Source organism: Phasianus colchicus, chromosome 1 (genome assembly GCF_987193195.1).
Source record: "Phasianus colchicus chromosome 1, bPhaCol1.hap1.1, whole genome shotgun sequence".
NCBI classification, from domain to species: domain Eukaryota; kingdom Metazoa; phylum Chordata; class Aves; order Galliformes; family Phasianidae; genus Phasianus; species Phasianus colchicus.
Window position 1 is genome coordinate 7,867,874 of NC_143436.1, and position 26,896 is coordinate 7,894,769.

The 26,896-nt window shown below is 40.8% G+C and overlaps 1 protein-coding gene across 4 annotated transcripts in view; it reads right to left on the minus strand.

The window, feature by feature from the left end:
* Positions 1-606: 606 nt before the first annotated feature.
* The window catches only part of BEND7 (BEN domain containing 7), a 48,292-nt gene continuing 22,002 nt past the window's right edge, over positions 607-26,896 (minus strand). For 2 of the 4 annotated variants that reach the window (XM_031588159.2, XM_090134903.1), the window contains exons 5-9: positions 25,783-26,048; positions 20,835-21,060; positions 16,105-16,224; positions 7,803-7,853; positions 607-2,593 (exon numbers count right to left, since the gene is read on the minus strand). In XM_031588159.2, coding sequence (XP_031444019.1) covers positions 2,532-2,593; positions 7,803-7,853; positions 16,105-16,224; positions 20,835-21,060; positions 25,783-26,048 — 725 coding nt within the window. In that variant the 3' untranslated portion in view covers positions 607-2,531. The remainder of the gene's footprint in view (positions 2,594-7,802; positions 7,854-16,104; positions 16,225-20,834; positions 21,061-25,782; positions 26,049-26,896) is intronic. The other 2 variants (XM_090134914.1, XM_090134925.1) reach the window with 2 other exon arrangements.

A 26,896-nucleotide genomic window follows, 5' to 3' on the forward strand; every position in this document is an offset into this window, starting at 1 on the left:
ACAACATTTGATGAGGGTGTGATAATAAATGACCAAGTGTATATCTTTGCGGATACTCCAAATTATGAGTAGTGGTTCGTCCTTCCTATGTGTTGTTTCCATAGAAGCAGAGCTTAACCTTTTAAATGAAGATTGTAAAGGCACCTAATTCAATTAAATTTAGGCTTCGAGCATATCAGCACTTAATGCTTATGTGATTGGATATAGCCATTGTTCTGACTGACAGGCAGTCATTTCCATCAGAAGCAGAAAAATAGCATTGTGGTGGCAACCTCTGGGGTTTTCCATGTTTTCTTGTACGGTCCATGACTTGCTAAGTCATTCCTTTGTGACAGGACAAGGGGAAATGGTTTCAAACTAAAAGAGGAGAGATTTAGAGTGGATATAAGGAAGAAGTTTTTTACAACAAGGGTGAGGAGGCAACAGGTTGCCCAAAGAGTGGATGCCCCATTCCCAGAGATGCTCAAGGTCAGGCTGCATGGGCACCTGATGGAGCTGTAGGTTCATTGCAGGACAGTTGGACTGGATGGCATTTAAGGGTCCCTTCCAACTCAACTGATTCTGTGGTTTGATGAAACAGGGAATCCAGCACAGAACACAGAAAGGCACATTCAATTAAAGTCATTTATTGTAGGGTTGTTTGTTTTTTTTCTGGATTGACAAAGAGGGTTTCCCAGAGATCGATAACACAACACAATGTTATACACCAGTTCACAACTAGTCCCTTGTCGCTTTATTAAGAACATAGTAATTTAAAAATATCTAAATATTTACATATTAATAAAACTTATATACAGAAGATTGAGACATTTTTACCTAAATATGGAATGATTTTTTTTTTTTTTTCTAATAAACCCTATAAAAAGATTTCTGAAGAAAGTCTGCACAGTAGTCACAGTTAAGTAAACACAAACGCAATCTCCAAAATGTACAAAACGCAGATTCCATTGCCCAAGTGTTACGATACGGACACGACGGGGCACCGCTGCCCCTGCCCAATGCACACAACTCCAAGCCATGAGGAAGGAAAGACTCTGTTAAGGTTTGCAGTGCACATTCAATATATTCCACAGTTTTAGAGAAGACACGGCCATTCCTAAAAGTACATCATTGCGGGTGGGGAGGGCTGGGAGCCTGGCTTCTCGGGTGCTGGGTGAACGCATCACAGTGTTGTTTGTGGGCATTCAGCAGCTTTGGAGAAACAGACTTAAGGGTTGTTACAAGAGAAATAAATCTTTAAATACTTAAAAAAAAAAAAAACAACTCTGTAATAGCACTTCAGTTGAAACACTCAAAGGCCAAATAGTTTCAAAGGAGGAAAGAAAAGATGCGTCTAAAATACACAAAGGAAAATGAAACACAATGGTGAAGGCTATAGCAATCTCTCCCTCAAATCGCAGGGAATGCACTGGAATTCTCTGCTGGTTGAAGACCTTCTCGACTTTTTCCCTACGATTTTAAAGTGAATTTAGTGCTGTTGAAAGGTGCAGAAGCAGCAGTTTCATGGAGGGCTGTGTAATATTTTAGCTTCGCCCCGACCTGAAAGGATGAACACTTTTCACGTCTAAGTGGGCAGTGCAATTTCTTGATCAATTCAGTGATCTTGACTACTGAGATATCAACAGAGTGCCAGTCTGTGACTAGGATTTATCTATTTTGAAATGGGAAAATAGTGTCCCCAAGGGCAGTAGTTGAAAAATCACAGTGCGCAGATTCCTTTTCTGGAAATCAGCAAAGTAGAACATCTTCAGATTGAGGGTAGGGAAAGATGGTGGACAGAGGAGGAGAGAATGGTCTCCTCCAGTAATCTGCACTACAAAACCACCCAAGAGCCATCACACTGGGACCACACAGGGGAACTCCAGATTGTTTGATGTATGACTTATCCCTGTTATACACCCAGAAATGGATGCCAATGAGACAGATCCTGCTCTTTTTGGTCCTAAATCCAACCATGCCCTTTGAATTACAGGTATATATGACTGGCCATTTGTACCACAGGTCTCCAAACAGAGAAACAGCAGCCAGACAGAAAAGATGGGTCTGCATATGCACAAGAACGAAGTGCTTCACCTCTTAAGTGCTCATTGAACCCCTTGGGTTTGGGAAGGAGAGAAATGCCACCACGGTCCCAAGGGAGGGGAAGAGTCATCCAACTGTGTTTATTCACCTCTGCATAGCTTAAGATGAAACACTGCTGGCAAGCATACAGCCATGTGGAACAGTACAATGGCAAAGGGAAAACAAAAGCAAGAGAATGACTTCAGTTAGAGTGGATACCACACCAATTAACTAATGCATGTTATATAGAGAAATCATCTTTAATTAAGATGAAAAACAGTGAAACAATCCGGGGGTTTTGTTATTTGAAGTGATAAGGAAAACGTGTGAGACAACACAAACGTGAAGGGAGAACGGTGTGGGCATCCACGTGCTGCAGGATCCGACATCCCAACGTCGACCTCGCATGGACATTACTTAAACGAGAGGAGGTTTGTATCTGCTAAAACCACTGGCGCAGGATGTAAAGTTTAAACAGGAAAATCGAGGCTTGCATCTATCAGACTATCTGTTGTGGTGTCAAACAGGTTACCTGAAGGAAGGAAGGGTTTGAAACCATTAGCTTAAAAGTAAAAACATGTTTAAGAAATCAGTTCAGTCATTCATTTAAAAGTGAAGCGAAAGACAGAAATGACATATACGAATTCTAATCTCAACTTCATAGAATGCCTCCAGGGATGGGGCATCCACAACCTCCTTGGGCAACCAGTTCCAGTGCTTCATCACCCTCTGTGTGAAAAACTTCCTCCTAATATCTAACCTAAACCTCCCCTGTCTCAGTTTAAAACCATCCCCCCTTGTCCTATCACTACCACCCTCATAAACAGCCATTCCTCCTCCTGTTTATACGCTCCCTTCAAGTATTGGAAGGCCACAATGAGGCCTCCCCGGAGCCTTCTCTTCTCCAAGCTAAACAATCCCAGTTCCCTCAACCTTTCCTCACAGGAGAGGTGCTCCAGCCCTCTGATCATCTTAGTGCCCTCCTCTGGACCTGCTCCAAGAGCTCCACGTCCTTCCTGTGCTGGGGGCCCCAGGCCTGGACGCAGTGCTGCAGATGGGGCTTCACAAGAGCTGAGTAGAGGGGGACAATCACCTCCCTCTCCCTGCTGGCCACCCCTTTTTAAATTTGCAGTGGGGTTGAACCCCTGCAGAGTGAACAGATGGCGACTGCTTAATTCCTCCTAGAGTAGAACCCAAGAGCCTAAAGAAAGCAAACTGAATGGATTGCTTTTAATACTGAGCAACGTTTCCCCACTGAAAATAAAGCACACCCCACTTCAGATGTGAAGTGCTGCATTAGGCCACGACGCAAACTGCACTGCAATGTTTCTCACTTTGAAGTTACATTTCTGAAGGAGTGAAAAAAGCACCACATGAATTTTAAACTCGGAGTGCATATTTTTGGATGTTCTTTGGGAAAAAAAATGAGAAGAAGAAAAAAAAACCGCACCACAGCAGTCTAAATGCATATGGCAGAATGAAAAAAAAAGCAGGTGTGCTCTATGATTATAACCCATCTTTTTGATACCACTTTAAGAATGTGTTTTTCTTTCTAAACAGAACAATGAAAGATGGACAGAAGAATTACAACTACAGTGCTGAGAACACAGGGCAAACAGGAGACAGACATCAATCAGTGTAAGAGGCAAATACGACCCAATGAAAAAGGAAAGACTCATACAATCATGCATTGAAAGGATAAAGATTTATATTACAATAAAGGATTTATATTTAAGGTTTCAAAAAGGTGGGGTTTTTTTTTTTTTGAAGCTTGGTTTTCTTGATATTGTATTTCGAGAGAAAAGGAGACAACCTACATAGAATTGGATCGCTGCTATTTTCTTATCATTGGTTTCTTTACCAAGAGATTGTTATCATCTTTTCACAAAGCTGTATCACCTCTGGACCTGAAGATTGGGATGTTACTGTCTCTGATTCTTTTAGGGATATCAAAAATATTTCTCATCTTGAAATTAACCCCAATGTGGAGAATCCATCCAAAACCTTCAGCACAGCTGCAGCCCAGAACACGGGTGTAAGGAGGGCTCGTGGTCCTGGGCTGCATATCTATTCCAAATGTGATTTTCAAGATGAGAGTTGATGAAAAGGGTGCTACAATCACCTTAAATTGGTTCCCACATGCAGAACTCATGGTTATGCCTTTTTTTTTAAACATGAAATCCAGATGCTCAGTGTAAATCACAGACCAAAATAAGATGAGCTTTGTTTTCATAATGCCAGCTGATACAGACAGATTCTAAAAGCTGCTATGTCTTCAGCCTGATAAAGAGACATCTCACACCTTTCAGGTTCCCACATCACTGAGAAGCTGATCAGTCTCCCAGTTACACACAGCGATTAGCCTGGGAGCTGTCTGATCCATCTCAGCTCAGGTTTGGACACAGACTTCAGCTTAAGCAACAGCTGTGTCAGTATGTGCAAAAGCTGGAGCTGTGGGAAACCTGAGCTTTCATAAGGTTTGTTAGAGACAAATTCTTCTGGTATTTTCTTGAGATTTATCTGTTATTCCGCCAAAGTTCCTAGCAAGTTTCACTGCCACAGTTCTTCCATTTTTCTTTAAACACCCTTCAATCATCAGCCTTCAAAGCAAAGGCACTCTTAGCATCTCTAGTGATTTTAAAAGGGGAGCACGATTCCTGCTCTGAAGTGCTAAAATATAATTGGGCATAAACACCTTCCCTAGGTTTGTGAGAATGCACCAGCTATGTTTTTTACAAGGATTTCAAGTTCCAAAGGACAGTTCTGCAAACAAAACAGCCCTCCTCTCCCCAAAGCCCACAGCTTTGCTACCTGTGGGCCCAGAGGGAGCACATTCAAATCTGGCTAAAGGCAGCTGGATAAATTAGCTGCACTCAGAGCACAGTTCTCCCTCTGCCGAAGAGTCACTTACTTCCAAATACAAACTTAGATCATCTGAACTTACTCCTTACCCTACCAACTATGAAGAGAGATGAGAGCAAGCAGACTTTCAACTCAAAGTGCCAGTCACAGGCTGTGATCTGCAAATGTGCAGGTTGAAGAATTGCAACACCAATAGCCCATGTGTACCCAGCTCCCTTTATGTTGCTGGGGTCACGGGCAGCATTGACTGAGCAAAAAAGACAGATGAAAGACAGCCTAGTTCCTTTTTTTTCTGCACTAGCACTTCCCATTCAGTTCACACTGGGTGCTTTCACTTCACAAGTTTGTCCAGTTCTTGAAGGCCAAAGGGTCAGACTCTTCAGTTGGGTCTGCTGTGATAGGATAAGGGGAAATGGGTTCAAACTAAAAGAAAAGAAATTTAGATTAAGAACAAGTTCTTTTCAATAAGGGTGGTGAGGCACTGAAACAGGTTGCCCAGAGAGGTGGTGGATGTCCTGTCACTGGAGACACTCAAGGTCAGGCTGGACAGGGCTCTGAGCACCTGATGGAACTGTAGGTATCCATGTTCACTGCAGGGAAGTTGGGCTAGATGATCTTTAAAGATCCCTTCCAACTCAAACAATTCTTCAATTCAAGACCACCTGATGTCTGTCACAAGCACAAACACCCCACCATTTCTCCCAGTCCATCCTTGTGCAAGACTCTTTATGCAATCTGATTCAGCCTGCTTTCACCCTACCACCACACCATGTTAACCACTGCTTGTTCCTGATTTTTCTCATAATAGCTCCTAGAGATGTCAGCTATCAGGGCAGCCACTGCAAAAACACACAAACTCTTCCCCAAAGAGTTTTCAAGCCAAACAGAGAAGACAGCTTGAATACTTCACATTAAAGCTCTCTTTTAATGCCCTGCCAGTAACATCCTCTATAAAACCAGCTGTACTAAGACAGGGAAAGACCTCTGTAAAAGTTACATTTCACCGCTTATGTGACACTCCTAGATAGAAAGCATCTGTATTTTGGCTCTCCATTGTAATTACTGTCATTAGGCTGTCTGTATATCACTTTAAATCACTTGCTTCCAAGAACAGTATTGTATTACATCGATACATACTATAAGGAGACACTTGCATACATATAATAATGGGTGTGAGTCAAATGCCTGGCGTGCAGCCTGTGAGCATCACCTCCCCCACCAAAGCAAATCATAGTGTGGTTTATTTAGGCATGCTTCCACAGATAGTAAGGAGACATACACATGCAGAGGGACACTGCACCTCAAGAACTGTGTGTGCACAGATGCTCAAAGGTGTATGAGCAATCAGACGGACAGCAGAGTGGAAAGAGAGCCATCTTCTCTGCCCCAACCATCTCATCATGCCCATTCCACCGATAACATCAGATGCAAGTAGTAGCTACAGAAGCTGCCTCCAAAGAAAAGCACAGCAATCCGATAATTCTGCTCCTTAACACGATTACACCAGCAATGAAAAGATAACACTACGTAGCATTAGCTAGCTTTATTAGGGCTCTCTTTCAATGGAATTGCTTCCCTCCCTGATAAAAGAAACAAACAGGATGTCACTTGGAAGAGATCTTTCAAACTAGAGCTTCCTGTGTCTATTATCACAATAGTACCCTGAAATATTCAGTGGCTGGCCAAGAAAGCAGCACGGCGGCTCACAGCAAGCGCGTGCTCCCAGCCCCCACTGGGTCTCTGCCAGCACAAGACTATAGCTGCTTGTCCTCACCACTGCTTCGCTGGTCCTATTCCTTAGTAACTGCACGTGCTCTGACAGCAGGATTTCAAGCGGCCGCGCTGGGCGGCTGGCAGCTGCTGCTCTGGCCCCAGCGTGCAGCAGTGGTGGATGAAAGCTTCTTCTCCAGCCCTTATGTAAGAGAGATTAGGAAGCGATCCTGCTGAGGCAGATGCTGCACTGCTGCTCTCCCAACCACCCTGAGCCTCCAGGTCCTACGTCCTGCGCTCAGCAGCCCAATGCCAGTCACGTTCTGATCGTCACACAAATGGCACGGCTGATCTCCAGCCACCCTTTGTTGTTACACCTTCGGAATCTGATTATAATGAACTGCAATCCTTGACCCTATTCATCTGCTAAAGGTCTCGCAGCATCTGTAGCATCCCTCCTTTTTCTCTTGGCTTTGTCAGCATTAAACTGCATCCTGGTGAAATGACCAGGAAACGATCATCTCCTTAAGACACTGCCTCCAATCAGTTGTGGGAGCTCGTCTCCTACCATCAGGGCACTTATTAATGAACTGAATCTTAATGAGAGGTTGGTTCAGATTTCACCCTCAGTACAAAAATATTTACTAAAAATATTTACTAAAAGCAGACCACTGGTTTTATTATGTCAGGCTTTGAGGTGGTGTGAATGCTCTTCAAGAAGAAGTAAAACAATACTTACCCACCATAAAACTGTCTTCGCAATCCTTCTGTAAACCTAAGATATTGCTAATACCATGCACAACTGAATGGAAGCTTCAACAGAAATCACTGTGTCTGTCCCTACCAATAACACTGTTAGGAATTCAAAAAACTCCCAGAAATATTGGGGGTGAGCAAAAGTCCCTGTTTAGAATAAACACGGTAACTTACCAGCCTTATTAGCTTAGCTGCTATCATGAACCTTGAGGTTTTATGAATGTGAAATAGAGGGGGAAATTGTAAGATTCTGGTGCATTTGTTTTTTAATGCAAGGCATTGAAAACTCAGATAGCTGGGTCCTCTGTACAATTACCTGATGGTACACGGCATGCCAGGATTATTGAAAAATGCTGCTGTGCAATAAACAAATACACACATTGGAAGCTGATAAAAATTTTAATGCATTTTACCTGTTTGTAGTAAAGAAATGTCCGGCTTCTCATCATAGTCAGTTGGCTCTGCTGATTACAAATATAAACAAGAAATCTCATTACTTCTACTGAATACAGGAATGCGATTAAAAAGCTACATAGTGTAGAGTGATTTTGCATTTTCTATCTACTTTCCTCAGCTTCAATTTGCTATTGCTCAGTTAAAAACTCACTGCTCGGAGAAAAAGGTCATAAAATAAAAATGCAAACTTAGAAGAGGGAGTTTGGTATTAATAAATGGCTGTGCCAGAAACAGGCTGGAGTGACACTGGCTCATTTTAAGGTTTCAAGACATGTGGGGAATAGCAACCATTTCATAAAATCACAGAAGAGAAGTCTGTTTGTTAAGCTAGCCCCAGCAGCCCTTGGAAGAGGAACCCCCAAGGCTGGTGCTCAATCCTCCTGCAGCTGCCATCATCAGATTCCTAAGGGAAAAGTGTGAATATTCTCATTTCTGCAGCCAAACTTCCTGTGACCGCAGGCAAGCTTGTTCTGGGAGAAACAGATGTGCCAGGGCAGAATGACTTGGAAGTGGGCACCCAGCATGCTTACTTAAACAAGTAGCCATGCAGGTACACAATCAATTACAGTGTATACACACACACATGCTTTTAATCCACAGCTTATGCAAAATTTGACTTAATTTAGCCCACAGTAAAAGAAGGCTAAAAGCTTAATTTGTTCATCTCGTATTTGTCACCGACCAAAGGTATGCATAAAGATAGTTCAACTGACTCAGCAGATGTGCAGCAACCTGTTAGACTGCAATATTCTAGTGTGTGTGTTTGAACCCAGAGTAAATTACAGGCATCCACCAGGAGTTAGGAGTCAGATGTACACAAGTCCTATTCAAAATCCTACTATCTTTGTCTTTTGACAACTCAGCATGATATTTTAGGCCTTTAAAACACAATGAGATCTTCAAGAGCACTTCAGCAAACTAGTTATAGTCATAAAGAAGAAGTCCTTGACATTGTACATGATCAACGTGGTGGATATACATCTTATCACATCCATTCATTGCACATTATTCATTGACATCAAGTTTCAACTGAGGCTGTAGATGCACTGAGCAACTTCATTTAGCTTCCACTTGAAACTACGCTAATTGTCCTGGAATCTTTATTATAGCTATACAGAAGGATATCAAGTTGTTGCTGTTATGAGGATGTTCATAAGAAGACATATCTACCTGCTGAGCTACTTTAGAGTTCCCTTCCTTCTGCTACCCCTTGCTACTCTTTCTCACTTGCATGGATGCCAGTTTAGTGTTTAGTTATATGCTCTTTACTCAGTTCCACAAAATTAGTTGAATTAAAGAATCACAGCACCATGTGGGTTGGAAAAGACCTTCAGCACCATCAAATCCCATCATTAACATGACCTCCCAAATGTTCCTCATTGCCACATCCATGTGTCTCTTAAATACACCCAGGGATGGGGACTTCATTATGTCTCTGGGCAGCTTGGTCCAATTCTTAGCCAACCTCTCAGTGAATAAATTCTTCTTAATATCCAATAGCAACTTGAGACCATTTTCTCATGTCCTATCAATTCTCCCCTGAGAAAAGAGATCAACAGCCTCCTCACTGCAACCTCCTTGCAGGCAGTTGTAGAGAGAGGAAACAAACAAGAAACCCCTAGTACTAAACAGCTTTCATCCCCTGGAAGGTTTAAGTGGAGAGCCTTGACAAGTACATGACATGGACCTGCAAGTTACCCTGATTGTGCCTTGAACCTTTTTCTGCTTCCTATGAGAAGGTGGTACACTGAGCAGAAAGAAATTAAGTGCTTGGATGTATTAAAATCATTAATTTTGGAAAGAACATGGAGCTGAATAAATGAGAAAAGAATCATAGAATCATTAAGGTTGGAAAAGATCACTAAGATCATTTAGTCCAACCCATCATCACCAACATGCCCACTAAATCATGTCCTTCAGTGCCACATCTAAGAGATTACATGATTCTCTGTCTCTGCATTTGTTTGCATCTGGATTGGACGAACAGTGATGGATGAGCAAGTGTGGTGCAGTGAGCAGCTGAGAAAGAACAGACAGGATGTATCTTTCTGCAGTGGCATTCTGAGCACAACTTCTTGCTGCGTTATGAAGAAGCACCTGCACCAAGCAGTTCTGCAGCATGGTTATTCAGCATACAAGAGATGAAAAACAGTAAATGGCCCCGTGAGACTCAAGCTATGAAAATGGAGGAAGCAAGAGGTGAGCATTGGGAATGGTCTGAAAGTCTTCCATCTATCCATATCAGAGTCCGTGCCAAATACACTGTGCACTCAAGTGGTAGAATTTACTGGAAGTCTCAGCAGAAACTCCTGGAGTAGCCTTGGAGATGTGGCTATCCCTCTACCTCACTGCCCTTCTCTCACCTGGCTGAACTTGAAGCTTAAATCCAGGGGAATGAGTAACACAGTAACAAGTGGAGGCCAGGAAGTCCCTGCCTTTCAGAAGGTAAGGACTTGAGTCTCCAAATTTGCAGAACCAACAGTGATGATGACAAAAGTAATTACCTGGCCATTTTAATCTGGCACAATACCACAGTACTGATGGCACTAAAGAGGAGATAAAGCTTGTCACCAATTGTTCCAGGCTCGTTCCTCATGCCAGCACAAATGTTCATACAGTCACAGAGGTCAGAACTAGTTAAAAACTGACAGTACAGTTCAATGAATGCTTTTGCCAGTGCCAAAAAGGGAGTGGAAACAAGACAGAAACACTGAGAACCTACTTACTCTTCTCAGTAGCTGTATGCATTTGTTTTATGAAACTGGATACATAACCACAGCTTCAAGCAAAGTATGATCAGTAAAGCTCCTGCTCATAAACGCATGACAAACACCCTGACCTCCTAACATGGATGTAAACCAGCATCTTCTCACATTGCATTCCAAGCAGGAAATGTTTGCCTTCAACAACCACACCCAGAGACTGCCAGCCAAAATTCAAGTGTCTTGAGTCAGCCTGCAAGACAAGGCAAGCAGGAATAGACCCTGCTGAGGCAATTCTGAGACTCCTTTCTGTCCTCTGTCTGCATGGCTAGAGCTCAGTAGCTCTTGCAAAACAATCACAGTAGTCATTTCCTTAGATGTCTTTTATTTTTTTTCCCAAAATTGATTAGATGTACATGTTCATTAATTGTACACTTGCTGTTATGCTCCTTGGACTGAAGTACAAGGAAAAGATTATCAGTGCAGTCACTTATTTTGATATTGCTATCTTTACTTGAGATACTGGCCACAAAAGCAATGTACCACATCTTAGACTCACATCTTACATCCTTCCTGGTCTTATTTCTATTGTTAAGCAAAGAATCAACCCAATCTCCCACAACACAGAGATGTTATATCAAAACCACAAACCAGAAGGATGAAGAGAAATAGATAGCAAACAAAACAAAGCAAAAAAAAAAAAAAACAAAAAAACAAAAAAAAAAAACCAAACAAACAAAAAACCAAAAAACCAAAAACAAAACAAAAAAAACTCCTCATACAAGGCAATGGAAGCAGCAATTTGAACAAGGATTGGGGAGAAAAGACACATTTCTTGAGTGTAAGCATTTTTTTCTCTCTTTGTTCCTACTATTTTACATTGCAACAAGGTAATGTTGATTTTATACAACAATTCAAGGATGAAATGTCATGGAATGCAATTTATTTAAATTAATTCTGCCTGAAAAGTTTCAGCATGTTTTCTAACAGTGCTATGTTTTCCTTTATTGAATATGGCAATCAAAAGCTTCCAGGTTAAGCACAACGTAATCACTTTGCATGAACTGCTCTTACCCTCAGTTTCAGGAGCATTAGTCATACAACATCAGTTTTCCTGGCTATGCAATGGACAGACATTACAGCATAATGGCTTACACTCTTCAGAACATAAAAAGGGAGGAAGAACTGACTGTAAGATGTGCTGCCCCTGACCTACTGCTTATTAATGGATGAAGAGTTTAGTAATCAAAAGGCTTGGATGCTATGTCTGGCATGGGGTGACATGAACAGCATGTCAGTTCCCTCTGATTTTGCCCTTAGATCTTTATGCTAATGGTCGCCTGTCTCTGCACTGACACTGGCAAGGCCACCAGTCCCCTACCCCTACTCTCACTGTAGGTGGAACGACCACACAGTGGGAAACACAACGTGTAAATTACAAGGCAATTTGCACAGTCACTCACACTGCTTTCAAAGAGGAAATATTACACATGTGGCTTCCTTTGACTTCTTCCCTTCCAGGCCACTTTACATCTGATCTCAGAAGTCAAGCAGGCTCAGCTGGGAGGAGACAGATCTGGCACTGTGAAGCCGTGCCCCAGTAGGCTGTGCTGTTGGCATGATATGGGCCCAATAGTCAGGGCTGAAGAATATTATCATACTATTTAATTTTAATTATAACATCTGTTTGTAACATTAACCTCACAGTCTCTTCTCCCCTTTGTGACAGCCAACTTGTGAAATTTTGAACAGACTGAACAAGGCCAATAAAAATTTAATGGCAGTGACAGCTTTATTCTCAGATCTAACAAATAAAAAATAAAAAAAAAAAACCTACCCAAGTCTCAGATCTCAGGCAATAATCTAAAAGAACTGAGAAAAAGCCAAAACAAAATAAATAAATTAAAAAATAATATTTCCAGCTATGAAAAATACTGTCACTGATTTAGGACTTAAATGAATTTTTATTTGCCTTAGGATAACAACCTTTCAGAATTTACACTGGGGAACTGTTTTCTAGAAAGCAAAATTTTTAAGTGGTTTTTTTTTTTTAAATCAGCTTTCCAAGTGGGGAGCTTTTCTGTACCTAATTCTAGGAGATGAGCAAAACATGATAAATACGGTTGAAGCTGGACAGCATCTATCATCCAGTGATCATGATTTCATTTAATTTGGGAATACTCAAGAGAATATACCCCAGAGAAAGAGGTACAAAAAGCAGATCCAACACACTCGTCGCTAGAATTCTTTGAAATTATTAATATCACCGAAAGCTAGAGCAGGATTTGTGTTATCAGACTGAAATAATGTTTCACAGGATAAAGCAGGGAGGGCTGTTCATGAATGCAGTGTCTTACTGTGTGGTCTGAAATGAAAAACTAATCAGAGGATGGACTAAATGGCTCAGGGGAAGGCAAACAGAATGGAAAGCTTGCCTCTCGTCTCTTCTGCTGTTCAAATTTAGCACAACTCACTGGTGACTAAAAAGTTGTTTTGTGGATTCTGGGAAATAGACAAAATTGAAGTTTTTCAGGTAAAGCCTGTGCATCAAAACAAACTAGAAACAGATTTCCAGTTGGTTTAGAAGGTCTCAGATTAATGCTGGCTCAGAATTGTTCTTCAGGCACCTTAACCCACGTTAAGTTTAGATGGTAGGTTTCAGTAAGTGCAGACAGAACAGAGAAGATGATTTGGGAGTAGGACACTTGCTTGGCCTCAGGTGTCAGCTTCTATCCCACTCTCTTGTAGGACTGAAGTTCCTACTTAACCCCTCAGTATTTCCCAACACTTTATTTATGGGTTTGGCTCTCAGTGGTTGCTCTCCATATGGATTTCCAGGGGACTACAAGCATTTAGCTCAGTGGCTGTGACTCCAGTAGTTTTCAGGTTCTCAAAAGCAACATTTTGCAACATGGAGCCAGAGAGCATCATCTCCCCTCAGCAGATCAAAACTCTCTCCATCCCTGCCCTCCTCTTGCATCTTGGCCTCTGTAAGTTACATACAGCTTTCACAATTTTAGAGAGCCTTCACAATTAACAGTTAAATTTGCACAGTTTGCAGACCACACAGCCAGATTTACCCTTGATTCTGTAGACCTACCTATGCACCTGCTAATGGCCATTGCTGGAAACAAAATATGGGACTGGACAGATCTGTTGTCTGATCAGATCTACATCTCTCATATCAGAAGCTCATAATTACAATGCGCAAGTACTAAAAAAATTTGTTTCAACAAGATGAAGACATTATTGCAACCCATTTGCTCCTCTTTGCTGCTACCTACTGCTTTTCTGCCACAAAGGCCAGCAAAGCAAACGTGAACACTTCTCATTTGCTTCAGTGAAAGGTCAGGTTGGGTTAATCTGAGCCATCACTGAAACAGTGTGGATGAGCTTGCACTGGAAGCAGAATGCAGAATGCTGGCATGATCAGCTCTGGCAGCTCCATCACAAAAGGGGGAACCTCCAAGCAGTGAATAGGAACAACAGCAGCACATTCAATCACTCCTGCTAGATAAAAAAAAAACATGTCTGCCTGTGTCCAAATGGCAGAAAGAAAACAGGGAACAGTCAGTAAACTAAACATCAGGAAAAAAAATAGAGCTTTTCTAGCAATCCAGTTAGCATCTACCTCTTTTAGTAAATAAGGTATGTTTCTGCTAGGTACATTTCTGTTTACTACTCATTCCCATAATGGTTGATGTGTTAGCTTCCCTCTGCAGGGATTGGAGCCTATCTTATTCAGTTTCACTAAACTCAGCTTCGTTTATTTTTCTTTACAGTCTTGCTAACTTGGAGACGATATCCTCTACTTAGATGTTTCCATCCCAGGAAGGGACCAGAGATGGAAGTGCCATTTAAAAGGTAAAAGCAGAACACCACTGTCATTTTAATTAATATCCTGTAGAGGCATCAAAAAGAGCAAATAAAAAAAGGATGAAAGAAAAATCTAAACAAAATTAGGTCAGTCCTCTTTCTGAAGGTCTTCTGCAGACAACCCAAAGGCCGTCTATTTCCCATATCCCACACTGTGCTCTTCACCTATCAGAGCCTAATACTGTGCTTCTGTCCTACCCAGCCAGCCTTCGAGAGGGGCAGAAAGCAGTCATGTTGTACAGTATCAGTAATCTGACACTGTCTTTAACAAGATTATCTTGTATCCCTCTCTCCTCCTTCCCCCAAAATGCAAAAGAAACTCTTGTTAAAGCTAGTGATGGTTTGCTGTTCTACTCAGGGAAGCTTATGCTACTGAATAATCTGCATTCCCTCCCAGTCCTGTGTCAATTCTGAAAATACTGTCTGACACATGGGGCTGGAGAGAAACATTCTTCTGTTTTCCTGTGGTCTGGCTCACCTCTCTGTAGCCAGGGGGACGACTGGCATCCCTGTCTTAGCCACTTTCATTCCTTACGCTCACAGATGCTAACAGATGTCAGATGCTCCAAGAGAGAGATGGGCAGAAAATATGACCATGAAAGAGCCTTAAGCAACACCTGAAGGGTGAAGTGATCTACTGCCTGATTCAATAGTTGGCGATCCTGCCCATGGTACAGGGATTGGAACTAGATGATCTCTGAGTTCCCCTCTAACCCAAGCCATTCTGTGATTCTATGAAAAGTAAGCAAAGTCAAAGGAAGTCCCTTGTAGGATAGGAAGCTTGAAGATGAGAATGAGGCTAGTTAAGCTTTACGAAGTAATTACACATTTCTTAATCAGTGATATTGCTGTCAGGTTCCTATGAACTCCACAAGGGATTTGGAGACTGCATACTGCTGTTTGTCAGCTCAACTGAGAGCTCATGGGCAAAGTGCTGGAACTGCATCACTGCTGAGCTAACTGTGCTGGGCTAGTCCCACAGTCAAGCACATATGCTGTCCTACAAAGCTAAGTAACTGCTGCAAATCCCTACTGAAATTACTTGTTAGTTCCCACTAGCAAGCTCACTCCTATACTTTGGTAGGTCCTCATAAGCACAATCAGTGTGTGTCATTCTTTTTTTTTTTTTTTTGCTACAATTATGTCAATTCTTTCAGGAGGAATGTGAGAAAACTCATCTGTCCTTCCAGGCACACACAGATTGGAAGGAAAGGTAATTTAAGTTATGTCCTAACAGTACAGTAAGTGGCTTGTCAGGCCAAGTAACACAGAACTTAAAACCTTCTACCTGCAACCTGGCTGGATGAACTAGTTTACAACTCAGATTCCACAGAACACTAGGAAGAATGCCCTTAACTTTTAGGTTGCCCTGAGAACTCGATAACCTTCATGGGTCCCTTCCACTGCAGGATATTCTGTGATTCTAAGAAGTTTCAGGTTGCTAATGGAATGAGGTTGGAGACAACATTTGAGAAAGACTAAGCTAACTTGGCTGCAAAAACAGCTCCTCAACCCGTTACCCTGTACTTGACACAGAAATCTGCTAAACCTGAGAGATCGAATTTTCATAGAGTGAACATATACAAAAGTTACATTTAACAAGAAAAACAATTCTATGGACAGAAAGCTGTAAAATTTTAATTTTACTCTCATATGTTTTTCCTAATATTTTTATACATACCTGAGCCTCTTTTTAACCGTCTTCTTGCCAGTTTAATTTGATCCTGAAGAATTTGGACCCAGTCCCTAGGACCAGGAAGTTTATCCACATGGTTAGCAGTGCAGTATCTTTCTGTGAAGACTGAAATAAAAAGATACCATCTTTTTTAAAAGTGCCACCACAATTGAGAAAAAGGAGGTTGAAAAGGAAATGTATCAAAATATTAACAAAATTAAATTGCCAAATCTGGTCAAACTCAGTGTTTCATGATTTTATCATTCAGAAGTCATTTGTCTATATAACTATCATAGTTATTACTTACAAAAACTTATCCTAAAGAAACAGTCTATACCATCCATGTGGCATCCATGAATTTCACACTAGAATATCACAAAAAATAACACTGTACTTTGAACTGAGTCTCCAGATGTGGTAGGCACTTCTAACTGCTGCTTTCCATATGGTATAAGTAGAGAACATCTGGTCACCTGCTGGCCTCTCAGTCTCATTTCTAAGTCTGCAAGCAAACTGATGGAAGACACAAGTCCCACTATGGCAGAAATCTCTGCAGTTGTTGCTCTCAGACCACCAAATTAGATGGAATAGCATTTTTATATGAGATATATATAAAAGAAAGACTTCCGTGAGAAAAATATTGTTCATCATACAACTGAGAAGTGTGTGAAAAGTCAGCAAGAGCAAAAATACAAAAAATATTATTAGTGCTAGCATTGCTATTGTAGGTTTGGTCATGGTTCTCAGAACCAACTGTCTACTATGACCAGCAGATAAAGACAACTGGTTCCAGATGAAGGAATTTGTAATCCTTGGGAATAAATGTTGCAAAATGGGACGAGGGAACATGTAACAAAAGTTGACCATTTGCTATGTTTGCACACAGACTTTTGACACAGTGCTGGCTGGTAATTACAAAGGAGTCCAAAGCAATTGCACTCTCCAAATTTTTTTCACATTAACATTTTGACAAAATCATTGCATGAAAAGCATTAATACTTTTCTCTGTAGTCTGTTCAGCAATGATGAACAATCACTCAGGAGCTCAGAGAAGTCAGTACAGCCCCACATGTTGCCAGCATTCAATCTTAAAGGCTCTTTGAAGGCAGAAATAATCTTTCCCTTCTGAATCCATGTGGTCCTTAACACAATGGGAGCCTGACTGATGTCCTAAGTCTTGTACTTTAAACATGTGACTGCAGATTGAGTTGATGACCATGGCCTGGGCGTCAGCCTGTGACAACAGGCTGTAGCCAGGTTGTCTGTTGCGAGTTCCTAAGGTGGAATTATGACTTTGTTTGCCACAGTCTGCATGGGAAACTAAATCATGGCAGCCTTGGAAAGCCTGTACATTGCCTTGCTAGTTCTTCTCTTTAATGAAATTCAGAATAGCTTTGGTTGCTCGATGCATGGTTATGAAAGCACGAAAACTGAAAAAAAAAAATAAGTGGGAATGTAGTAGGAAGAAGGCAGAAGCGGGACCTCATCATTCCAGTTCACCTGAGCTCTACTGTGGTAACCATCCGTGCCATAAATCAGGATCAAATCCCCAGCAGATCTGAAGACAGCTCATTGACTTCTGTAGGAATGGACCTTCACGCAGGGCTGGATTTTTTGTCAAGAACATAATGAAAAAACAACTACTTCTGATCTTTGTTCTCTCTCTCCCCACTCCTCTGAGTTGTAGGTGAAAATTGATGCAGCTCACAAGAGAAACTTCAGGAGAAATGCTGCAAAGTATTGATTCAGCAAGTGCCACTCAGTATCCAAAGTCAGACAGAAGAATTTCTCGCTGGCTATTCATTCTGTTGTAGCAGTATTAAACTACTCGTAAAGATGGTAGTTAAAATGTTTCCAGACAAGGAGAATTTTCAAGCCAGCAGTCTCTCCTTTAAGTTCTCTGCTCATGTCTGTCATGAATACAGCCTTGTCTCCACTTTTGTATCTCTGACGTGGGAAAGGACTGAAGTGCCACTAAAGGATATCTTAAACACGTGGCAGAGGAACGTCCTAATGAAATAATGCAAACAACATGTTGTTGTTCTCATGGAGATTTCATACTGACTCAGTCATTTCTTGGAACAAATGAAACCACAGTGTCCAATAGCCCGAGGAAAAAGGGTGCTATTGGAGCCAGGCTGAGTAAAGATCCACAGTACATCAGCCCTTGGCATTGTATTCCATCGCAGCTTCTAGGAACAGGCTCCCCTATCACAGATCATGAACTGGAGTTTGGGCAATACTGTAAGTACCAGTGAAGACTGTTATTACAGTGGTGCCCAGTAGTACCACCACAGACAATTTGTATCTGCTGAAACTACAACTCCTTCCTTTCTTCCCCACTGTCACCAGGGGAAGAGGTTGTTCCAGACTTCAGAATTTGCTCTGGTAATACCAACTTAGCTACTGAGAAACACTGTTCTCCACAGTGGGTGATGACTGCTCTTTTAATAGTGCTACTGCATCACTGAAAAGCAATTTTTTACTACAGTGCTGGTCCAAGTAGAGGTTTTTTAAAAAATAATTTTGATTCATTTCTCTTGCACTTAAAGCTTTTTTGGAAGACCAAGATACAGATGAAGGGAATTCAACTTCAGATCTTCACAGACGACTGAGCTCAAGGAAAAAAAAGGTAGCATATTAAGACTGTGACACAGATACCTTATTAAAGAATCACACGGGTTAAAAGGGACCTTTGGAGGTCTCCATGTCCAACCTCCTACTCAAAGCACAGTCAACTAGATCATGATGCTCTGGACCATGTCCAATGAAATTCTGAATACCTCTGGGAACGGAGATCCTGCAGCCCCCCTGAGCTCCTGGTCCACTGTCTGATTACCCTCATGTTAAAAAAGCTTCTTATATCAGGTTGAAATTCTCCATGCGTCCAACGCTTCTTGTGCCTCTTAAATCTGGCTCCACCTTCTTTATGCCATTCCACTATGCAGTAATGGACAGCAACATGGTTTCTCCTAAGCATTCTCTTCTCCAGCTGACCAATCCCAGTTCTCTTAGCCTCTTCTCACAAGTCAATTCACACACATATGTCACCACTTACCTACTTCAGTTCTGCAACAATTTTGGTGGCCATCCACTGGATTCACTCCTTATATGTCAGTGGTTTTCTTGCTTGAGGGTGGGAGGTGAAACTACATACAGCAGTGGCTGCAAAAGGTTTCCCTTCCTCTTTTAGCTGCCTATGTGCTTACAGGAATTCTTCTCATTGCTTTATGTCACCTAGGTTAGCTTGTCCTGTACCTCAGGACAAGTCAGGGGCCCTACAATAATCACAGAACCATAGAATGGTTTGGGTTGGACCCTTAAGATCATCTATTTCTAACCCACCTGCTATAGACAAGCACCACCCCCCACAACACCATGTTGCTCAAAGCCCCATCCACCCTGGCCATGAAATTCTTCCAGGGATGGGGCATCCACAACCTATCTGGGCAACCTGTTCCAATGTCTCACCACCCAAACAGTAAAGAGTTTCTTTCTAACATCTAATCTAAATCTACCCTCTTTCAGTTTATAGCCATTTTCCCTCATTCTGTCTCTACATGCCCTTATAAAAAGTCCCTTCTCAGCTTTTCTGTAGTCCCCCTTCAGGCCCTGGAAGAAGGCTGCTATAAGATCTTCCTGAAGCCTTCTCTTCTCCAGGCTGAAGGGCCCCAACTCTCTCAGCCTGTCCTCATAGGGGTGCTGCTCCAGCCCTCTGATTATCTTCATGGCCCTCCTCTGGATCCACTCCAACAGCCTGATATCTTTCTTATGTTGGGAGCTCCAGAACTGGATGCATCCAGATGTGATCTCACGAGAGCAGAGGGGCAGAATCACCTCCCTTGACCTCCTGGTCACACTTCTCTTGATGCAACCCAGAATATGGTTGGCCTTCTGGGCTGCAAGCACACATTGCTGGCTCCTGTTGAGTCTTTTATCAGTGGACACCCCCAAATCCTTCTCAGGGCTTCTCTCAAGTCATTCTCTGCCTAGCCTGTATTTGATCTTGGTCAGCATGTATTCGTGCTTGGTCAGCTCTGCTTTGCAGTGCAGCCTGTCTTTTTATAACTTGCGTATTTTTTCTGCTATATGAGATTTCAAAAATGCAGAATCCAATTCAGAATCTCCCATGTAATGCTAGCTAGCTCTTTATAAATTGTGATCACAGTGTTTGATGGTAGATGTGTTATCCTGGAACCTGGAAAGTAGTGATCACTAGCAAAAACCATGTAACATAAGAAACACCCAACTAAGAAATTTGTTTCCACAAAAGGTAAACCATCACAGTTTTTATGAGCAACAAACTCATCTCCTGGTCCCAACATAATCTTCCACCACTTCTCCCCCATTCAGCCACCAACTACTGAACTATTTACAGAGTAGACACAGTCAGATATACAGCAAGCCTCAGAATTTTGATTAAAGAGGAACAGTTATGATCTCATTATGTTTTCAAGATTTCTTTGTGCCTCTGATATCCAGAAAAAAAAAAAATTAACTTAAAAGAACATTGAGATTCTAACCTTAGAGCCTGACTTCAGAAACCGGAATCATTGGCTTAAACTTAACACAAGCTGTCCCTGTAGAATCTATTTTTAACAAGTGAATGAAAGAGAATAAAAATAAGACTGCATATTTTAATAGACCTAATGCACGTCAGAAATTCTAATCCCTTTACATCCTCCTCAGCTGAGAATATGTTCTAGTTACACACATGAAAGAAAGTAAAAACATACCTTTTATTGCACCCACAATATTTTGGTCTAGTCCTTTCCGGTTGTCATTGAGCCCTCTTTTCCTTTTGCCATTTGGTAAAGAGTTAGCCAAAGTCTGGTCATCAAAAAATGCACAAACCAGCTTCCTAAATAGCAGACTTCCTGAGCGAGTATAGTTTGATAATATAGAGTCCAGCTGAGATTTCGGCATGAAGACATCAAAGCCTTCTGCAAGTTGCACTTCTGGCTACCAAAAGAACACAAATGTTTTAATTAAAATGGCATTCAAACACATTATTTTACTTCAATCATGCATCTGGTGAGATTTCTCAATCACTTAAATAATCAAATCATGAATCTTTTTCCAACTATTCAATACCGCAGCAGCCTGCTTCATTGAAATCAAACTCCATCAGTGAACAAGAACTTCAAAAGGCAAATCAAATAATCATACTTATGTCTAGCCACTGTAATAGTTAACAATCACTGACATTATTTCAAGGCATATAGTTAACAAAAAAGAAAAGAGATACCTTTCAATATTGGATAATAATTACAAACCAGATGATCATCCTAGAGTGATATTCCTACACAAAGCTTTTGAGCCATTTAGCTAATCATTTTAAGCATGATTTGCATGCTGTGGGACAGCCAGGTATTTCCAGGAAGGACAACTGCAGGGCCAACATCCCCATTCCATGCAACTTGAGGGCTCTCAGTGCAAATACCATCTATATGACATGAAGTAGAGGATGACTTGGAGGTTGTCTCTTCGCCAGGGCTTGCTGATCAGCTACTTTTCCCTTGGTTTCATATCCCCTAAATGCATCCTCAGAACAGGATGATGATACGCACATGGCTTATTTCAGTACAAAAAATCTGAGAGGCAAATCACTTCCAGAAAGGGAGATGGAGGAGCAGAAGAGGGAGATGGAGAAGCAGAAGAGGGAAAAAAATCATCTTGTATTTCATCAGACTTGTCACAAGTACACCATGGGCCAAAGCAGACAAAGGCCTTCAAAGAAGTCCACTTTCTGAGTTTTTTTGCTGCCCCTGTCTGTACAAATCAGAAATTACATGAACAATATTTACAGCATTTTCTTCTTTCTATGTCCATCACCACAAGATGCTTATACAAGGATCTGCATGGAATAATTACTTATATAGCTTGAAGATGCATCAAGAAGAGACTGTATTTTTTAAGACAATATCTGGAAGTTGGAAAGGGTTAAAAAACAACAACAACAACAAATCTGTGATTGTGATATGAGAAAATAAAGTAACATTACAGCCTCATTCCTAACAACTTGCTCTTTCTTCTTTTTTTCCCTGTATGAAAATACATTCACCAGTGATGGTGCATTTTTGAAAATGTTTACAGAGCAAGAGCAAATGCCAGCCTACATCAAATCACCTGCAAATTTATTGAGTCTAGCTGGAGGAAAGGGCTGCCAACTGTAGAAGGATTTGGCTGCATAACTCTTTTTCCATGGATTTTTAAAATCAATACCCAGAGAGTTACAGCAAGAAATATCTTCAAAGCATACACTATCACTGAATGCATGTTTACTGGGTGATGGGTACACAGAAAGTGAAGACCACGATGCTTTTGGAAGCCAGAATGAAGATTTGTAAAATATGCAGATAGTAATAAAAAAATAATAAACTGAAAAACACATTTTCTTCGGTTTCTCCTGGATAAAAAGTTGTTTTTTTTTACCGTGAGAACTGTAAAAATGCTGGATCCAGCAAAACAGAGTTACTCTATTTGACATTTGACAAACTTCTGATGTAGGTGGGCTTTTAATATTTTACTTTTAAGTTTCTGGTGACAGCAAGATTTTCAAATGTAAATAATATGAGCCAAGTTTACTATTTGGGAAAAAATCTACTTCATGTTACTCAAAAACCAGAATGTAGTTGTCATGGTGTCAAAAGTATCCTACCCTATTTTGCTTCTTTGGTCTTAAGATAGTAATCTAAGGTGACCTCAATGATACCAGCAGGCTAGGACAGAAGTCATTCTCACTAAAACAGCTGTAAAATGCAGTTGAAACCTCACCTGTGCATCAGCATGGAGAAGTCAATGTTATTTTAGCTTTGAATTCCTCATATTAAATATTTTAATCAATTTCTATATCGGCTGAAGGAAAAATACTGATTTATACTTGCTCTCCTTTAGCTGAAAATTATTCTTCCATCAAAGACAATCAGTACCCAATTAAACTTTATGATCAATTTAAATGTGATTTCTCAAAAGGAAAAGCATTTGTTAACAGGTAATGATTCTGGCATAAGGAACTGGTGAGTAAACTACTCCTTTACAATAAAATAAATAAGACCTGAATGCCAAAGGCTTATGCAGTGCTAAAATTAACAGGCAGTGAATTAATCCTAAACATTTCAGTAGGCTGCCCTGCTTAGATTAGAAATGATTAGATTATAAATGAAACATTACAACAGTAAAACAAACACAAGAAGGTTTAACTAAAAGTAACAGATCATTACATAAAAAAGTGGGTTATCCGACCCAAGGTCCAGATTAAGAGTTGGTCTCACTGAGTTGAACAAAGGCTTCTTCCATGTTCATAAGCAGCACTATTTCATCTTAGCAAATCTGAACTAATTGCATTGGTTTTGGTTTTGCAGCTCTAATTTTCCATAAAAGAAACTCAGATCTTCAGCAGAGATGTCAATGGCGAGTTGAATATGAGTCAGCAGTGTGTCCTGGAGCCAAAAAGGCCAACCGTACCCCAGGGTGCACCAGACCCAGCATTGCCACTGGGTAAGGGAAGGGATTGTCCCACCCTGCTCTGTGCTGTGTGGCCTCAACTCCAGCACCAGGTGTAGTTTAGGTGCCACAGTACAAAAGGACAGCAAACTATTAGAGGGCTACAAAAATGGTGAAGGGTCCGGAGGATAAGATGTATCAGGAGTGGCTGAGGTCTCTTGGTTTGTTCAGCCCAAAGAAGAGGAGAGAGAGGGGAGGTCTCACGGGGCAGCTCTGAGCTCTGCAACAGCAACAGGACCTGAGGGAATGGCATGGAGCTGTGTCAGGGGAGGGGCAGGGGGTGTTAGGGAAAGGGTCTGCACCACAGGGCGGTGGGCATGGAACAGCCTGCCCAGGGCAGTGGGCATGGCAGTGAGTTGAGTTCAAGGAGTGTTTGGCCAACACTCTCAGATATAGGGTTTGGATTTTGGGTGGTCTGTGTGGAGCTAGGAGCTGGAGCTCCATGGTACTTCAAACCCACGATCCCTTTCCAACTCAGATTATTGTACGACCTTAAAGTTCAATACACATGGGGAAAACTACAGTGGCAGCAGTACTGTGTATGACCCCGCGACTCATGCAATATTGTAAAGAGAACATTAAATTACAGTGCTATGCAAAACATCTTCCAGTTTCCTTAGGCACTCAGACCTGCTGGTAGTGAGCACGCTAGAGATCCTTATGACTAAAGAGAAAAAGATAATACTACCATTCATTCAGAAAGAAATGACTTTATTTAGCTTTCTCAAAATGTTTAAGGTCACATTTTATTTCCACTGTTAAATATATCTCTTTTCAGAACTCAACAGTTTTATTTCCAAAGGCAAAACAAAAATCAATTTGTTTGTCTTGGAGCTCTGTAACTATATTCAAACAACTGCTGTGGTAAATGCTGTTCAAAGCATGGTGGGGCAGATGAAGATCTGATTTATGAACCACAGGTTTGCTGTTCTTTCTTAAGTTCAAACTGGCATCTGCAAAGGACTGTGCCCAGCAACGAAACACATTCATAAAGACAAATTAAATTCCATTGCAAGCACAAAACAAAAGCACTGTTTTCAAAACTATGTTTCAAGCTGAAAAGAGTGCCACAAGCAAAGACAAACTGTAAGCAGGAAAAACACACTGGTGATAAATTACTGGCCTCACCCCAAAACATTCCCTCAAACATTAGGAAACATCATAGTACAAAAGGACCTCTGAGAAACCTCAGAGAAAGCATGGAACTGGTTACCTCATCACTACAGAGACCCTATGGCATGAGACTGCAACCTAATTAGTGGTGTGGCTTGCATCTATATAACTGAATTATCACCACTGCTCTCTTATATTAGTAGTTCCCACTTTCAGAAAGGTAGAACATTATCTCCAGCATTGTTTTCATTTATGCTTTTTGATGCTGAATTTAATTATACTTTTCTATCTCACAGTATTTACAAAATTGAAAATTACCTTCTCAAAATTAAAAATGTATTAGAGAAATTAATGATCAGTTTACTCATCAGTGAACTATTCAGACAACATCTGTTTGGTCATTAAACAAAGCAAATCACCAAATACACGATGTTTCTATTGGTGCATACATGTTATGTGAATCAAGAAAGCAGCCTCTGTGCAATTTTACATGTGACGAGTACATGTTTTAAGAGCAAGAAATTTTGGCTCCTTTAGTTACAAGTCAAATTATCAATAGTGCCAAGGCACTTATCTAGCAACCACAATGTTGAAGACTAAAGGATCCAGATCAGCAGACTCGGGTATGAGCTTTATGGATGTGAGAAGACCTCTGAAGCCAGCAGAACCAGCCAGTCATAAAATAAAGTGCATGACTACATCCTGGTAGGATAAGGGCATATGAGAGAACTACCTGAATTAGTCAATAAATGACAGAGTTTTGGAACTGTTTATAAATGTAGCACTTTCCTGATCTCTTGGGACCTGAAAGATGACGAACAAATTTCCACTGCAAGCTCAGACACCAGGAAGCTTTAAATTCAATTCTGAATTTCATATTTGTGAAAGTTGGAAAAGAAAAACAAAAAACTACCCAAACTGCAGCATTTGTCTCCATTCAAATCTACCCAAGGTTTTCTTGTTTATTCAGCACAAAGAGGGAATACATTTCAAGCTGACATGTACATGTTTTCCCAGATCAGTGCTTTAGAAACCTGTGATTCAATGTATTGAAATATAACTTACATCTGATGAAGCTGATTCAAGGATAATTCCAAATCCTGAAAGAGGGGTTTCTACGTTGAGAGGGGGTTCAACTGCTTGCAGATTGGAACTTTCAGGGTTCGCTGACAGCTTCTTATCATTCTCTACAGCACTGGTTTTCTTATTCATAGTAAATGGCTCAACAGTTTTGAGGGGCAGTTTTTTCTTTTTATTTCTCTTTCTTGATATTGTTGACTTTTGCGCACAAATCAGAGGAACAGGAGGTTGTTGTCTGTTTTGAGTCCCAACTGAATGAGAAAAAAGTAATGAATTGAATTTATAAACAAAGAAACATGTATAACCACACAGACACACCATTAAACTACAGGCACACTGAACTCATCTTCTGGATAAATGGTATAGTTTTCAGTGCTGTTTGTGCATGTGGAACAGTTACATTTTATCTCCTTTGCATAATTTTCCAGTATGTACAATGGAGATAATGACACCGAGCTCCAGTATGTGGTATTTGAAGACATATTGATGAATAGTATTTTAAGAGAATTAGAAATATATGGCTCTTCTTCCTAGTGACCACCGGACGGCCAGTGACACGAAGGACTTAAGTAATGATTAATTTGTATGCTCTCTTGAATGACTGAAAATCTCACTGTCTTTGAGCATCTTTTATAAAACAGCACAAGTGCTAATGCAATTACAGTTATTTTTCTGAGCATAGTCACCAAGTTAATTAGCTCAGCAAGAACATTTCAAATATTATTATGTCAAGAATGAGTGAAAACACTATTCAATACTTTAATTTTTTAGGAAAGAAGTCACACAGTTACATCAGGTTGGTTTTTTTGCTCGTACACAGAAACTGACAGTTCATGTCTTACATTTGAAACCTAAGATATCATATTTTATATTTATCAATGTTTCACATTTGCCAGTACCCACTATTCAAAGTCATTTGTACAAATTAAGGCACCAGTCCTGAACCCACGCCAATGTGACAGAACACTGCAGACACAATGACTTGTCTCCATGGATCAGTTAATAAGATCAAGAGCAAAATGAAAAAGAAATCTGAAGTGCTATACATCTTTGTTTTACCACACGCAAATCTAATTCGTTCCAAACTACAAGTGAAATA